The sequence below is a fragment of the Protopterus annectens genome, chromosome 4.part1 (assembly GCF_019279795.1).
Source record: "Protopterus annectens isolate FY-2018-M chromosome 4.part1, PAN1.0, whole genome shotgun sequence".
In the NCBI taxonomy this organism is placed as follows: Eukaryota; Metazoa; Chordata; order Ceratodontiformes; family Protopteridae; genus Protopterus; species Protopterus annectens.
In genome coordinates, this window is record NC_056734.1 from 6,526,910 (window position 1) to 6,541,153 (window position 14,244).

General features: G+C 34.7%; 1 protein-coding gene across 1 annotated transcript in view; it reads left to right on the forward strand.

Annotated features, from left to right (window-relative positions):
• The first annotated feature begins 2,478 nt into the window (after positions 1-2,478).
• Positions 2,479-14,244, forward strand: part of OTOL1 (otolin 1) — a 444,489-nt gene continuing 432,723 nt past the window's right edge. Inside the window, exons 1-3 of the mRNA XM_044070939.1 lie at positions 2,479-2,582; positions 10,561-11,163; positions 13,047-13,958. Coding sequence (XP_043926874.1) covers positions 2,543-2,582; positions 10,561-11,163; positions 13,047-13,958 — 1,555 coding nt within the window. The 5' untranslated portion in view covers positions 2,479-2,542. The remainder of the gene's footprint in view (positions 2,583-10,560; positions 11,164-13,046; positions 13,959-14,244) is intronic.

The window sequence follows — 14,244 nt, forward strand, 5'->3', positions numbered from 1 at the left end:
CACACACCACAGTCCCTGTACCTGTCCCCACTCTCCTGTAGCTCGTCCACCCTCATAGTACATTAGTGCCATTATGGCATGTATGTTTTAGGCCTTGGTGATCTAGTGTATCCTCATCACCCCAATCCCCATTAAAATGTCAGTGTCGTTACAGCACAGTAACTCATCCCTTGTGGTAAAGTGGTTGTCATCACTCCCCGTCACCCCTATGAGATCTGTGTTATTGTGGCACTTCACTTTATCACTTGTATTCAGTGGCCCCCCCACCTTGATCCCTGTACTACTGTTGGTGCCATTACAGCACTTTAAGAGTGAGTCCAGTGGTTCCCCTATCCCTGTTATGCAGTTCTGTGCCATGGGGCACTTTGTGGAGTATTCCCTGGAGTCTTATGTATCACCACTTCTTCTGGTCCCTGTAGTAACATTGGTGCAGTAACTGCACTTTCAAGTTAAATCCTTAGTGTCTAATGCATCCACCCATGCCCTGTTCCCCATGTTAAAGTTGATGCCATCACAACACTTAAAGCACCTCCTGGTGGCTGGTGGTTCCCCGACCTCAGATCCCATTTGTAACATTGATGCTATCATGGCAAGTAAAGTAAGCCCTCATGGTCTAGTGTACTCCCATTCCCAATCTCCTTTGTAATGCTGGTGCACTCATGGCAAGTAAAGCAAGTCCTGGTGGTCTAGAACATATCCTCCCCAGTCCTCATGGTAGTGCACTTTACAGATATATCCCTGGTGATCTAGTGTATACCCCCAACCTCGATTCCCATTTTTCCATTTTGCTTTAGGTATCATTATCACATTTTAAAAGTCAGTCCTGGTGTTTAGTGGTTCCTCGTATCACATTCATGTTTAGTGGTGGAACATGGCCTATGGCCATGTTCACAGCTGCCATGTGATGGGGGTGACCTTGCTGATCTACACAGCTGAGTGCTTTCTTGAATCACTCAGCCATGTAGATGCCTTCCTAGAGATAGTTCCAGGGAGACACCACATGGCTACTTAGCATAAGCCTCTCTCCTGGAATGCCTCATTAGATACAGCGCAGCTGCAGAGCCAGCCCTTCATGGTGCTACATGTCTTTGTGAGCAGCACTGTGCAAGGGTGCTTGGTGAATTGCAAAAATTACCGCAAAGTATACACCTCTATGAACATGTCATGGTGCCTTTTTAAATTCAGCCCAAGTATCGGTTGTATATAGGCTGAATTACCTCTCTAGCATGAAATTATGAAAACAGCATATGTGAAATTAGACTGAATTATGAAGCTTGTGTTTCAGTAATGTCTATATACATTTGATGACATAGTATTTGTGGATGTCTGGTTTGGACAAAAGGTGAAACAAGCTATTAAAAGAACATTTACTTTCTAATGTTTAGATATGAAGTGACAAAAAGAATTCATGAGTTATACAATAATTGTTTAGATTATCTATAGTATCAGCTTTAAAAAGTCTTTGTATCTCACAAGGTATTTTCTAACAACTCTGAACTTGTCTTTAGAAAACTAAAGCAAACTTAATTAAATTGATCTGTTCATTATACTGAATTATAGTCAGATATATTTCCTGCTAGTATTATACAACATTTAAATGTTGTACAGAAATTATTTTTACAAAGTAGTTTATGCAAGGACATTTTTTTAGCAATTTAGTGGAAGAACAATAGTGATGACTTCCAGTACTGCTTGATCATATTAAACTTTGTAAATGGTCGATTGTGGAGAAAAATTTAATTGTCTGAAACCAAAACCTAAGAACTGTGATGTTTCATAATTTTAATATTAGTTTAAACCCCAGTGACACTGAAATGCAACATTGCAATGTCTCCTATTTTTGCTGAAACATTAAACTGTCATTTCAGTTTGTGCCAAACAGTGACTTGTAAGTTGAAATGTAAATAATAGGTAGACACAAATCAAAAAAGACATAATTTTTATTTATAGCTAGCTGGCCATTTTCTTTTCTCAAAGAGCACTTTCAAAAGTTTCATTATTTCACTTTTGCCTACTTAATCAACCACCTAGCTCTACTTCTGGCATTAAAATGCAGATATAACTATACAGAATAGTCTTTTATACATTACAGCTTCCTGACATAACACAGAAGCTTTCTTTTCTGATGAATATAACTTTGTAATAACATGATAATCTTCTTTGCTTATTGTACGAGGAAACAAGACTCCCTAACTCACAAAATAATAACATTAATAGCACAATGATCTCCTTTGCTGCTCATATGGGGAAGAGTAAATCACCAGTTCACAAAATTGTAACAATCAGTTTTAATGACAGGTTACATGCTCAATGCTATGTCTTTGAAGAAAGCTATGAATAACTTTTTTTATCATGGAGCACTGAAGCACAAATTAGTCCCTCCTATTAAAGTTTTTTTTAAAGATTATTGCATTTTAAGAGTGGCCAATGTGATTCATACTGCTAACACCATTAATTAAAAGATATACATAAGTAAGTTATGCAAAACAGTTTGTACTTAAAGTCTTTGTTAGGTTCAAGTCTGAGTTAATGATCATAGCCCATGGACAGCAGAGACAGAATCCTGTTTTGTTTCTCTTCAGGTAAAATATCTATCATTTTTTCTGAGGTAACACAATGCAACAAGTATAAATGTAATTATTTATAAGAGCTTCTTAAATACCATTTGTATTTGTTTTCATAAGAACAACATTATTCACACACACATTTATATATGTGTGTACGTACTTGTGTGTGTGTGAAATATGATTTTTTTTGCTGTGGCATATATGGATAAGTAAAAATGTAATTATTTTTATAAGGGTATATGTCACATATCAGTGAACGTATAGCTTGTATTTTTCTATTTGCCAGGAAAAGTTATGTTTTTAACTGAAAATAATTTTAAAATTATAGACTACTATTAAGCAACACCGGAAACATTCAAATATGATTAAATTACAGATAACTATAACAACAGCTGTTATGCAAAGTTAAATATTTTTCTGGATGGTGTACATTCATTCAGTCTGTACTACTACTGTCATCGTTTCTTTACACTTGGTCATGTATGAAGAGTAAATATAGCTTCATACACAACTAAAGAGCTATTTAAATAAAATGACATTATAAATCAATATCATACCATTTTATTATAAACATGAAGAATTTCTAGAACATGAAAGTCCATATAAAGACTGAATCACATAATCATCTTAATTTGAAATGCGAAAGATTCAGGATAAGCAACATTTTTAAGCTTTTAGTGTGAAGCAATTAACTGTTTGGTTAAATGCTTAAGAGATAAACAAGTTAGTTGCTTTTCTGCTTTTTCAAGCAATGCAAGTATACTTTATTTTCATGTAATGATACTTGAATATTTTAAGCATAAACATAGCTGGACTTAATAGAATGTTTAGTAATTATTCATCTTTCTAACAATTAACACAATTAAAAGCTTTTGTTGAGTAATTTTATTTCTGATATTTTTTATCTACTATAGTTCTGATGGCATTTATGAATGATGATACCATTACACAAACAATGCTAGCTCTGTTTATTGCATCTTCTTTTATAATTAAGTACTGTTTGTGAAAAGTATGTGCTATACAGAAAAAAAAGAACTGTTTGCGGTTTTAATAACTCATGTTATTATATAAATCAGTATCTAAATACAAATGAGCATGACGTGAGCAAATAATGACAATAATTATAAGTGATAAACATTACTAGAAAATGCTTATCAAAGCCGTTCTTCAAGTAATTCACAAATAGATGGCATGCAATTACATCCATTAATTTTACTGTTTCTGTAAATGCAAAATATTTTAACACTTGGAATATTGAATTCATGTACAAGAAACATTTCACACAACTTTCAGTAAAACATGATCAAATGTTTCTGAGTCTGTCAAACAATCTTATCTTCCTTCTATTCTGTGGGCATCTTTCTCAGCTCTGCTATTTTCTGGTATATTCCATTTGTCTCTCTTTAGTTCTTCGGTCTGCATATTTCAAACATTTGATGCAGAGAGATATATAGAACAGTTAACAAGTAGACAATGTTAAAATATAGTAATAAAATTATGATATCCTCTGTCAAAGGCACTCGGGAAAATGAAAGCAATTTTTTCCATCTGTGCATTTATGCTGCATTGTAAATATTTAACTAAACAAATCATGCAATCAGTAAAGCATGTGAAGATGAAGATTATAATAAGGTGCGATTTGCTAAAATGAAATAAAGTATTTTCTTCATTTGAAAGACAAAATGAATTAATGAATACAAGAGTTCAATATATTCTTATTTTACTGCTAGGAATGTGATGCAGTGAAAGACTTACAAGGGCACATGGACTTACTTAGAATATGAACCTAACTAAATCATTAAGAAACAGATAGAATTACATTCTTAATTACCACAGTTTATAGACTACATTCTTTAGTGTGAAAATGCACTACATTCAAAGATGGATAACCTTAGTAATGGTAAGTAATATTAGCAGTAAGTCAAGAGTGGTCTTATCGGAAAAACTGCATGATATATACTGTGTGGTATTTTTGTATGGCTTTATATATCTGTATAACCTGTGTACTGTGTTTGGATGGAGGAAAGTGTTTCAGTACTAAATATGTGCCCCATAGTTACTCTTGGTTAGAGATGAAAAGATATAGCCTACAAGTAAAAAAGTAAAGCATAGGTACATACCCACTATTCACTTGTATGTGCGCATGCATGCATGTGTGCGGTAGCTAGCTAGATAGCTAGAGACACAGATGGTTCACAGTTTCATTGAAATAAAAGTAGGCAATCCCTCTCTAACACATATAATACTTTCTCCAAAACTCACTACATCCCTCAGATGGGGAGATGCTTGAAGTCTATATATGCATTTGTTAACATACATGGAAAGCTCTTCCTACTCCAGTAGACAGATAGGCAGATCACAAGTTGAGTCATATAGAACTGTAGAAACAGTTCAACAACATGCCATAACAACAAAGCAGCATGACAAATACCTGAACATTTAAACTACCTGTTAAATCTACAGTCACTGCTTTAAAGAACACACTACAATTCTGACATTGCTGAACAGTCAGTTGATTTAATGGACCTGATAAGAACACCTTTGCTAAAAGACTGTTCATAAGGTAACTGTCTCCATATCAATATTTGGCAAGAAAAGTCCAGTTAGGCAAAACCCCTCTAGCAGAGGCCTGGGGAGAAATGCTCCACAATATAACATACAAAAATGTAAACAGCAGAGATGAATCCAAAATTTACATTGAAAGGAAGCTTCAACATATTATTAAGGAATCTATAGAAGCTGAGCAGAAAATTCCAAACAAAATATGAACCTGGAAACAATCATAAAATAACAAATAATTGTAAATGATGAAAAGCTGCTTCTCACTTGCATGCACTTTAACAACATTTTACATATATTATAAATTATGCAAGCAGATTAGAACCAGTTAGATGCACCTTTAAATACTTTAACACTGACATAAGAATTATTACAGCATGCTACTAAATACACTGAATGAAAAATTGAAGAAGATGACAATATTCTTAGAAAACTGGATAAAAGATCCCTGTTATTACAGCAGCTTTAAAAATTCATAGAATTCAGAAGGATGCAGAGTTTTATTGTGAGGTTTAGCTTTTAGTAAATTGGTATATCTTTTTGGTACTTCAGTACTGTCATCTGCTTTGCAAAAAGTATTTTATGGCTGTTCTGAATTTGTTCTGTAAAGAGATCTGTCAGATAGGGGTTATAACTGAGATCTATGCATTTACTGCATATGAACATACACTAAGTCGCTGGTGTTGGCATTAGATTTAATTGTTTACAGTAGGCATTTATCTTGGGATTATAATTTCTATCATTTTGCCTGCCTATTGGTATGTATAGTTACACATCAGTGTAAGCATCTGCATGTTAATGACTTATGCACTGAGCTACAGAATAATAAGCCATCTAAAAGACTAATGCATGAATTAGTTAAGCATGCATAATACACACTGAATGAAAAAAGGAAACAAATTCAGTAAAGAGACTAGGACTGGGGTATATACTGGCTTAGCAAATAAGATAATGTCAATTTATATGTGACTGCTAGCCCTGATACCTCCCGCCAAAAAAACTATTGCTAATAGGGTGAGTAAAAATTGACAGCTAGCTCTAACTCTATCAATATGCCCTCTAACCTTTGCAATATCATGATGCCCGAGTCCTTAACATGGTATTACCATTTACTTACTTTGAACACATGCTTAACTTCTCTTGTTCTAAATGAATGCAGAATCCTACTTGTTACAGCAAGCATTTATTTATTTTTTTCTCTGATTCTGGCATTTAGTTTTTACTTTCACTGGCATCTACAGAGTAAAGGCAGAGCAGTATTAATATAATACTAAAGCTATACTGCACATCAGAAAGGAGCCTATATGACAACATACATGATAATATATCTCATGTAAGGCTGTCTAACTCTAAGGGTCATTACTGTGTATATCACACTAATTCTAATGTTTTGTCAAGTTCTCAACCACTTTGTCCTTACATTTTGGTTTGATTAATGCACACCTGATTACAACAATATGGTTACGGACCACAGTTTTACTACTTGAGCATAACATTATAGAAAAGATGAACAACATAGTATTGTTATTACATGTGTCAGACTCGAGTCTTAAGCATATACCTTTGCTCTTATGACTCAGTGAAAATTATTACAAGTTTAAGATGATTCATTTCATATCGAATGAGTATTCCGTACTATATACACAAAAGTACATATTTTATGCTGGATATAAAGAAAACAAAAACTTAGCTTTCATGGCACAGTGCGTAACAAATGCAAATTTAAAACTTGAGGCCAAAATTGTAGAAAAATCCAGCAATAAAGGTACTTATAAAGACACATAATAACCTTTGCTATTATTGCACTGCAGCAAGAAGGAAGCTTTCAGTGATGTTCTGATTCTGAATGCCATTGCAAGGTATGTAACAAAATGCTATATACAGGCATATGTGACCCAAGTAGGTACCAAATCTGATGTCAAATTATGTAAAACAAATATATGACAAATTAAGTGAACGCACAGCAAGAATTCATTGCACCTTATCCTGGACCACTTTAAACAAGTAAATGATTGTCAGCCATTAAAAAAAGTTTTTTTTTTTTTGTTTGGAATGACAGCTGTGTCATTTTCAGTAAGCTACCAGTTACAAGATAAAGGGACTACAGGACAGTCTATAACTCATAGTTAAGACAGAATGCTATCATATAACTCTCCAGATTTCAAAAGAAGAGATGCAATGGCAAGACATTCCATTTAGTCATTCTTGCTTTAAAAATGCTGCTGATCTCATTTCAGCATCTTGCTCCAAATGTAACTACATTTGGAAAGCAGGGAAATACAGGTATTACACAGTAAGCAAATTGTGTAATACAATGAATGCTTTGATTGTCCAGAGAAAAAAAACCTTCACTCTACCCTGAGATTCTGTACTCAGAATAAATATTTAATTAGCAATTGTAACTTAATCTATAATTTATTAAATATCCCTTCCAGTGCATTAAGTAATTGATTCTAGTACCTGTATGGGAATATTTGTACATGCATATGTGTGTGTGTGTGTGTGTGTGTGTGTGTGTGTGTGTGTGTGTGCGTGTGTGTGTGTGTGTGTGTGTGTGTGTGTGTGTGTGTGTGTGTATGCTACCATCTGTCTTTAAGTAACACAATTGGTTCTAAACCCTTGAGGGGATTAATAGTGGTCACAAGCAGGGTTACAAGGCAAAATAGTTCTTTCTTTTTCTGCTGTTCATTTAATTTATGTCACAAGAAAAGTCTGAAAATATGCTGAATCAAAAGAACAATAAAAATAAGTCTACACCATGCCAATTCTGCTTTCTTTACTAAAAACCTACCAAAGGCAAATGTAAGCAAATTACTTTTGTTGTACTGTAATGTTATTTTAGTTTGTTTGAGTTTTTCACAACTGTCTGATCAGATTTTCAGAATAGAATTGTTTTTTTTTTCATTTACGGTTATATATAAAGTTACAAAGGTGCATTTGTTGACTGAATATGACTCCTTTTGTAGTTAATGCTATGTTGAGCAGTTATTGTGCCATCTGTACCATACTGTCATCAGACGTACTACAGGTGCTCCTCTACTAGTAGCCTGACAGGATCTATATTAGCTAGTCGAAGTGTCAAAAGAGCGAACGCTCTTTCATCGACTGCTAATATATGAAACAGACAATGTCGACCAGCTGGAACAGCGACTTTTTACCAGGGAAAAAAATCTCTGGGCCATTGTTGGGGCTTTGCCGTTTGCTCCACTGTGGTGCAGTCTTGGAGTTGGTATATTTAAGTAGGGGAGGTGGGGGGGTGAAGCCCCCCCACTTTATTTTGTTTGTGGATTTTTTGTTTTTTTTTGGAGCAGCAATTTTTTTCTCTGGGAAAAAAAAAATCACTATTCTGCATGTTCGACATTGTGTGTTTTCACATATTAGCAGTCAATGAAAGAGCGTTCAGTCTGACACTTCAACTAGCGAATATACACCTGCCTGATACACCTGATCACTTCCACTTGCTCCAACAGCAAGTGCTCAAACTCCCACTAACCTAAAGCTCCCATTTGTCTGTCACGTTCCCCATACCTGAACCTACAAAATGGTATAGCTCTACAAGAACTTAAACTCTAACCCTAAAACTCCCACAAAGCTCCCAACCTGAGCCCTGGCTTCCTTAACCTAAAACTCCCTCCCCACAGCTACTCCCCTGAACTTAAATTCAAGTTAGAGTACAAGCAGCATCCCACACAAGCTGCAAGATGCTTGAGTTCCTGGCTTTGAGACAGTAGTCTTTCAGTACTTGGGACTCAGATTTTTTCCATCACCTTCTGATTTACAATAATTCACAGTTGCTTGTTTACAAATGGAAAACGGACGTGTGCTACTTGTCTGTGCATTTATAAAAGGGAAAGCAGCAAAATATTGCCAATCACAAGCTGGTGCTCCTAGCCTACGAATCAACAAGTGTTAAATGGATGATGTTTCATTCACAGACTTGTCTGTAAGATCAGTGTTCAATACTGAGAATCACTGTCAGTGTGGTTCCAATTAACATAGTAACAGAGATGTGATTTATTTGGGCTTTTCTCTTTTCTCCCGAGTTGTGTAAGTATAGAGTTAATATATTAAAGTAAGGGTATGAGGGTGAAGTAACCCAAATCAGGTGTAGAAATTATATTTTAATCTGTTTTTCATGAGACTAAAGCTTCAGCTGGTTGAAGCTTGAGTCAACTAAGACCTGGGATATGGTATCAGTACTTCTCACAGTGAACATTTCCAGTGATAGCAAACCATCACAATGCTTTACATGAAAATGATTTAAATGTTTTCTGTATTTTTTCAAAGAAAATTATGTATTTTGCCATTTGGTAACTATATAAAGGGGAACTAATGAAGGCTATATCACTCATTGTGAAGCTGTGTTGTATGCGAACATGTTACACTGACAATACTACTTAATTTGTTTAAAATCATTTAAATATATGTGTTACTGTTTAGAATAACTAAACAATTAGAAGAATTCTGGAAGCTGTGCTATATAGACTGTATGATGGCATGGCTTAGAGATTGTGTAGATAATTCCCATTGTTACAAAGAGAAAGTATTTTTTTTTTATTTTACTCAAAAATCATTTATTTGCTTTTCACCTTTCTTCCAAGTATGTAGTTCAAGAACATGTTCAGTCTTAGCAGTTATATTTTGTCAGAATAACAGACACAGATGTTTGTGTGTGTGTGTGTGTGTGTGTGTGTGTGTGTGTGTGTGTGTGTGTGTGTGTGTGTGTGTGGACATTTCTGTAATTTATGTTTTCTTAGCTTTTCTAAGCAAAATGTAAATTATTGTTTACAAATAAAAATAGCAGTGTTAATACTCTAAATTTGAAGGGAATTCATAATATGCTATACATTACATTCTGGTCTAATAGCACACCATAATAACTGTTTCACTTTATTAATTGCAAATACGTTAACAAGTATTCTATGAGTAAACAAGCAATAAAAAATGTAATTCACATTCACTGTCTTTTCCAAAAGTGATGGTGTTCCATACAAATTATACAATATGATTTTAAAGGAATCTTGTTGAGCTTTCTTCATATAAAAGCTACTTCCAGAAGGCTCCTTTATTTTAAGAATAGATGTACGCCATTCATTCATTTCTTCTTTCCCCATTTAACCGCTTAATCTATTTAATATTTTATCTAGCAGCAATTTATTTGTAACCTACTCAGTTTTCTTTATATAGTAAAATTTCATTTCCTTTTGTTTCTACTCTGCCCATCTTTAACAACACTTCCCATAACTAACTATGAATTTATGTGACAGATAGGATACAATTCTATTATTTTCTAGACTTATTCAAATGATAATACTGTGATATCAACAATAATGATGAATTTATTCCAAAATCAGATTCTGTTGTTAACTGCATGTGCACAGTTTGATAAGGCAGATTAGCATGTTATGCTGTGTTTATTATATTTCATTGGCAGATATGATTCCTAAAGTATATCTACTGATCTTTCTAAGTGCTGTTATTGGCACTGCAGAAACAACGACAATGTTCAGTGCAACTGCAGATCTGTTGCTCATTACAGAAGAAGCCGAGAGCACAAAACATACACCCACTCCTTCAATGCATCCTGATCCAGGAGCAACTGATACTGATCAAGTTGTTGACAGTGAAGTTCTAGAAAATTCCCAGTTAATGATAATGTCAACAGAAGCATCTTTAACAGATATTACCTTTTCAAATATTATCACAGTTGAAGCTGAAAATAACACAGACCCACAGTGGCATGGAAGTGTTCCAGTTACTACAAATGAAGCATCTACATTGAAGACATCACCTGTTGCACCAGCTCATGGCAGTTTGAGTGCAACTGATAGTACCCCTGAAAATGTTAAAACTTTTACCACCTTAATGATGACATCATCATCAACAGGCTTGAGTGAGGATACTTCCTTATCTATACAGTCCACAGCAGGTTTAGTAACTACACCTAAAAGTGAAGAAACAACACAAAATAAGTGCTTCTGCAACATACCAGGACCTGAAGGACCAAAGGGAGACAAAGGTCTAAAAGGTGACAGAGGTAATATATAAACAATATTTTCATACTGACATTTAACAGTGAAATATTTACCTTTAGCTAAAATATAGCATGCTCTATATCACAGATGCTGTTAAACAAAAACATGGAATTTTAGGTCAGTTATGACAATATCACATTTCACAATTTTAGAAAATGAACATAATGTAAACAACTTCTTTGTTTGCAGGTTAAACATTGGGATCTGTGATAGTTGCATTATATAGAGCTGTCTTGTGTTGCTTTTGATTGCTTACTTTTGTGCTTTTGTGAAGCCAAGCAAATTCATGATATACACTTTTCTTAGTACTATAATTATTTTGTTTTTTCACGTTAATGTATAAAGTATTTCTTTGGTGAGGAAAATAGGAAAATAATTCATTTTATATTCTGAGAAAATATATGACAAGTAAAAATCACTGTAGTTTATGATACAGTATACAGAAAGTATGGGTCTATATTAGAACACCGAACTTTCAAACTTTTGAGTGTTCTAATATCGAACCCTATTAATCGAAAATTTAAAACATCGAACATACAGAACAGCAAATTTTTTCCTAGGGAAAAAATTTGCTGTTCCAAAACACATACACACAACACAAGCACATGAAACAAACAGCAATTCACACACATATACCTAAACTCTTACACCTAACCCTACACTAAACTATACATATACCACTAACTATCCACTTACCTTAACTCAAACCCTAACCCTGAGGTCCATCACTATCGCACAGTCACCTCACCCATGCTCTAACCCTAACTCCCCTACCCCGCCCTAACCCTCCGTCCACACAATCGCACACTTACCTGACCCGCACCCTAACCCAAACTCACCTAACCCACCCTAACCCTTATGTCCACACAATCGCACACTTACCTGAAACCGACCTGTAACTTTCCACCACAGAGCTGAAAATAACGAAGCAACAGAAACGGATAACCAAGTTCTTTCCCTAGGAAAAAAATTGGTTTTCTGTTTCTTCGATATTTTCAGCGTTCACTGAAAATGGGTCGATATTAGAACACTCGAAATGTTGAAAGTTCGGTGTTCTAATATAGACCTGAAAGTACATATGAGAAAAGAACATGCAATATAATAACAGTTAAATACAATATCTGACTGAAACACTTCATGATATTGTAAAACATTATTATTTTAAATGTCAGTATATACACACATATACAATCTACTTGATACAAAATAATCACATATTCTTAAATAGCTGAAACTGCAACAGCATTCCATGAAATGTGTTTTTATTGATTTAATGATCTACTGTTAATTGTAGACTCATATGAAAAGCAGTCTATTTCCCCTGGGAAAAGACTTTTTTATTATTCTATGATCTGCTCAGAAAAGTGAACCACATTTTAATCAGAGCATTTTATTACCTGACATTTGAATATGCCAAGTGCCCTTACTTTACATTAAAACACATTCTGTTTAAACAATAAGAAATGTCCATATTATGTTCAGATTAATACGTTTGATAAAGTTTTGTTAAAGAATTCATGATGTATGCAAGCATATATGGTAAAATATTAGATCATATATTTTACACATAGCAAATGGACCACATAAAAGCTGACATTACACGCTATTTAATTCTTAGTAACTGCAGTACCACTTTCATATTTTCAGATTATTAATTAAAGTCTATGTACTAGACTATGGGACATCCTAAGTTAAATACTGCAAACATTAATATATAATGCATTTTGCATATGTGTGGGATCATATTTCTTTACCACACATATTTTCTATGCATATTTTTTCCTAGCAGGTGACAGATAAATATTAGATTTAAATGTGCTTGTTTCTTTATGAAAGATCCCAAAATTATGATTATAACTAAACAGCTATTGCATTTATTATACAGGTGATCCTGGCTTAGCTGGAAAAAGAGGCATTCAAGGATTTAAAGGTCAAAAAGGTGAATCAGGTTTCATAGGACAGAAAGGTGACAAGGGCAGTCATGGACCCAAAGGCGATGCTGGCATTGTAGGTCCTCCAGGTCCCCAGGGGGAGCAAGGAAAGCCATGTATTTCATGCACAAAGGGTCAAAGTGGTGAAAAGGGAGATATTGGAAGCATTGGCCCTCCTGGTCCACAGGGTCCAAAAGGAGTCAAAGGGAGCCGTGGTCTGACAGGTCCAAAAGGTGAACATGGGCCTATGGGATCAATTGGACAAAAAGGAGACAATGGAGAACAGGGGCCTAAAGGTCTGGCAGGTGAAGTTGGGCCTGTTGGTCCACCAGGTCCTGCAGGCCCACAGGGCTCTACTGGCCCTAAAGGAGACAGAGGCACTGAAGGTAAAGTTGGCAATCCTGGTTTAACAGGCTCTCCTGGACTTAGAGGTTTCAAAGGAGAAAAAGGAGAATGCAAACCATTTATTACAACAGCATTCTCAGTCGGTCTTCAAAGACAAAGAAGTTTTCCATTTCCTGGTACTCCTGTGAGATTTGAAAAAGTGTTCCTGAATGAAAACAATGGTTACAATGTCAGAACAGGAAAATTCACTGCTGCTATTGAAGGTATTTACTCATTTTCTTACCATCTGAGTGTTTCCAATAAATCTCTCAGTATCGCCATGTTTCATAATGGTGACAGAGTTTTAAAATCCCTAGACACCCAGATGGGTACTGACACTGACCAAGCTTCTGGATCCTTGCTCCTTCATCTTGATGATGGTGATGAAGTTTGGGTAGAAGTTTTGAGTATGTACCAAAATGGACTTATTGCAGATGAAACTACTGATTCTACTTTTTCAGGTTTTCTATTATCAGCTGATTGAGTGTATAACATTTTTGGAGTGAATGGGAATTTTATTTTGCTTTATTATAATGCAAATATTTACCTCTTGGTTAATGCATATTATTTTGGCAATTCATTTTCTTCTTTTCCTAAGAGAATTAAATGTTCTGAAAGTATCACCATATTTAAAATGTGTCATCTGTATAATCTGTTGTTTATAGAAGTAAACATAATGTCCCTGTTACATTCTGAATCATTAGTAAAATTACGTGTTTAAGATGCTTTCCAAAAAGTTGTTGAACAAAATCATATAAAATGTTGTGT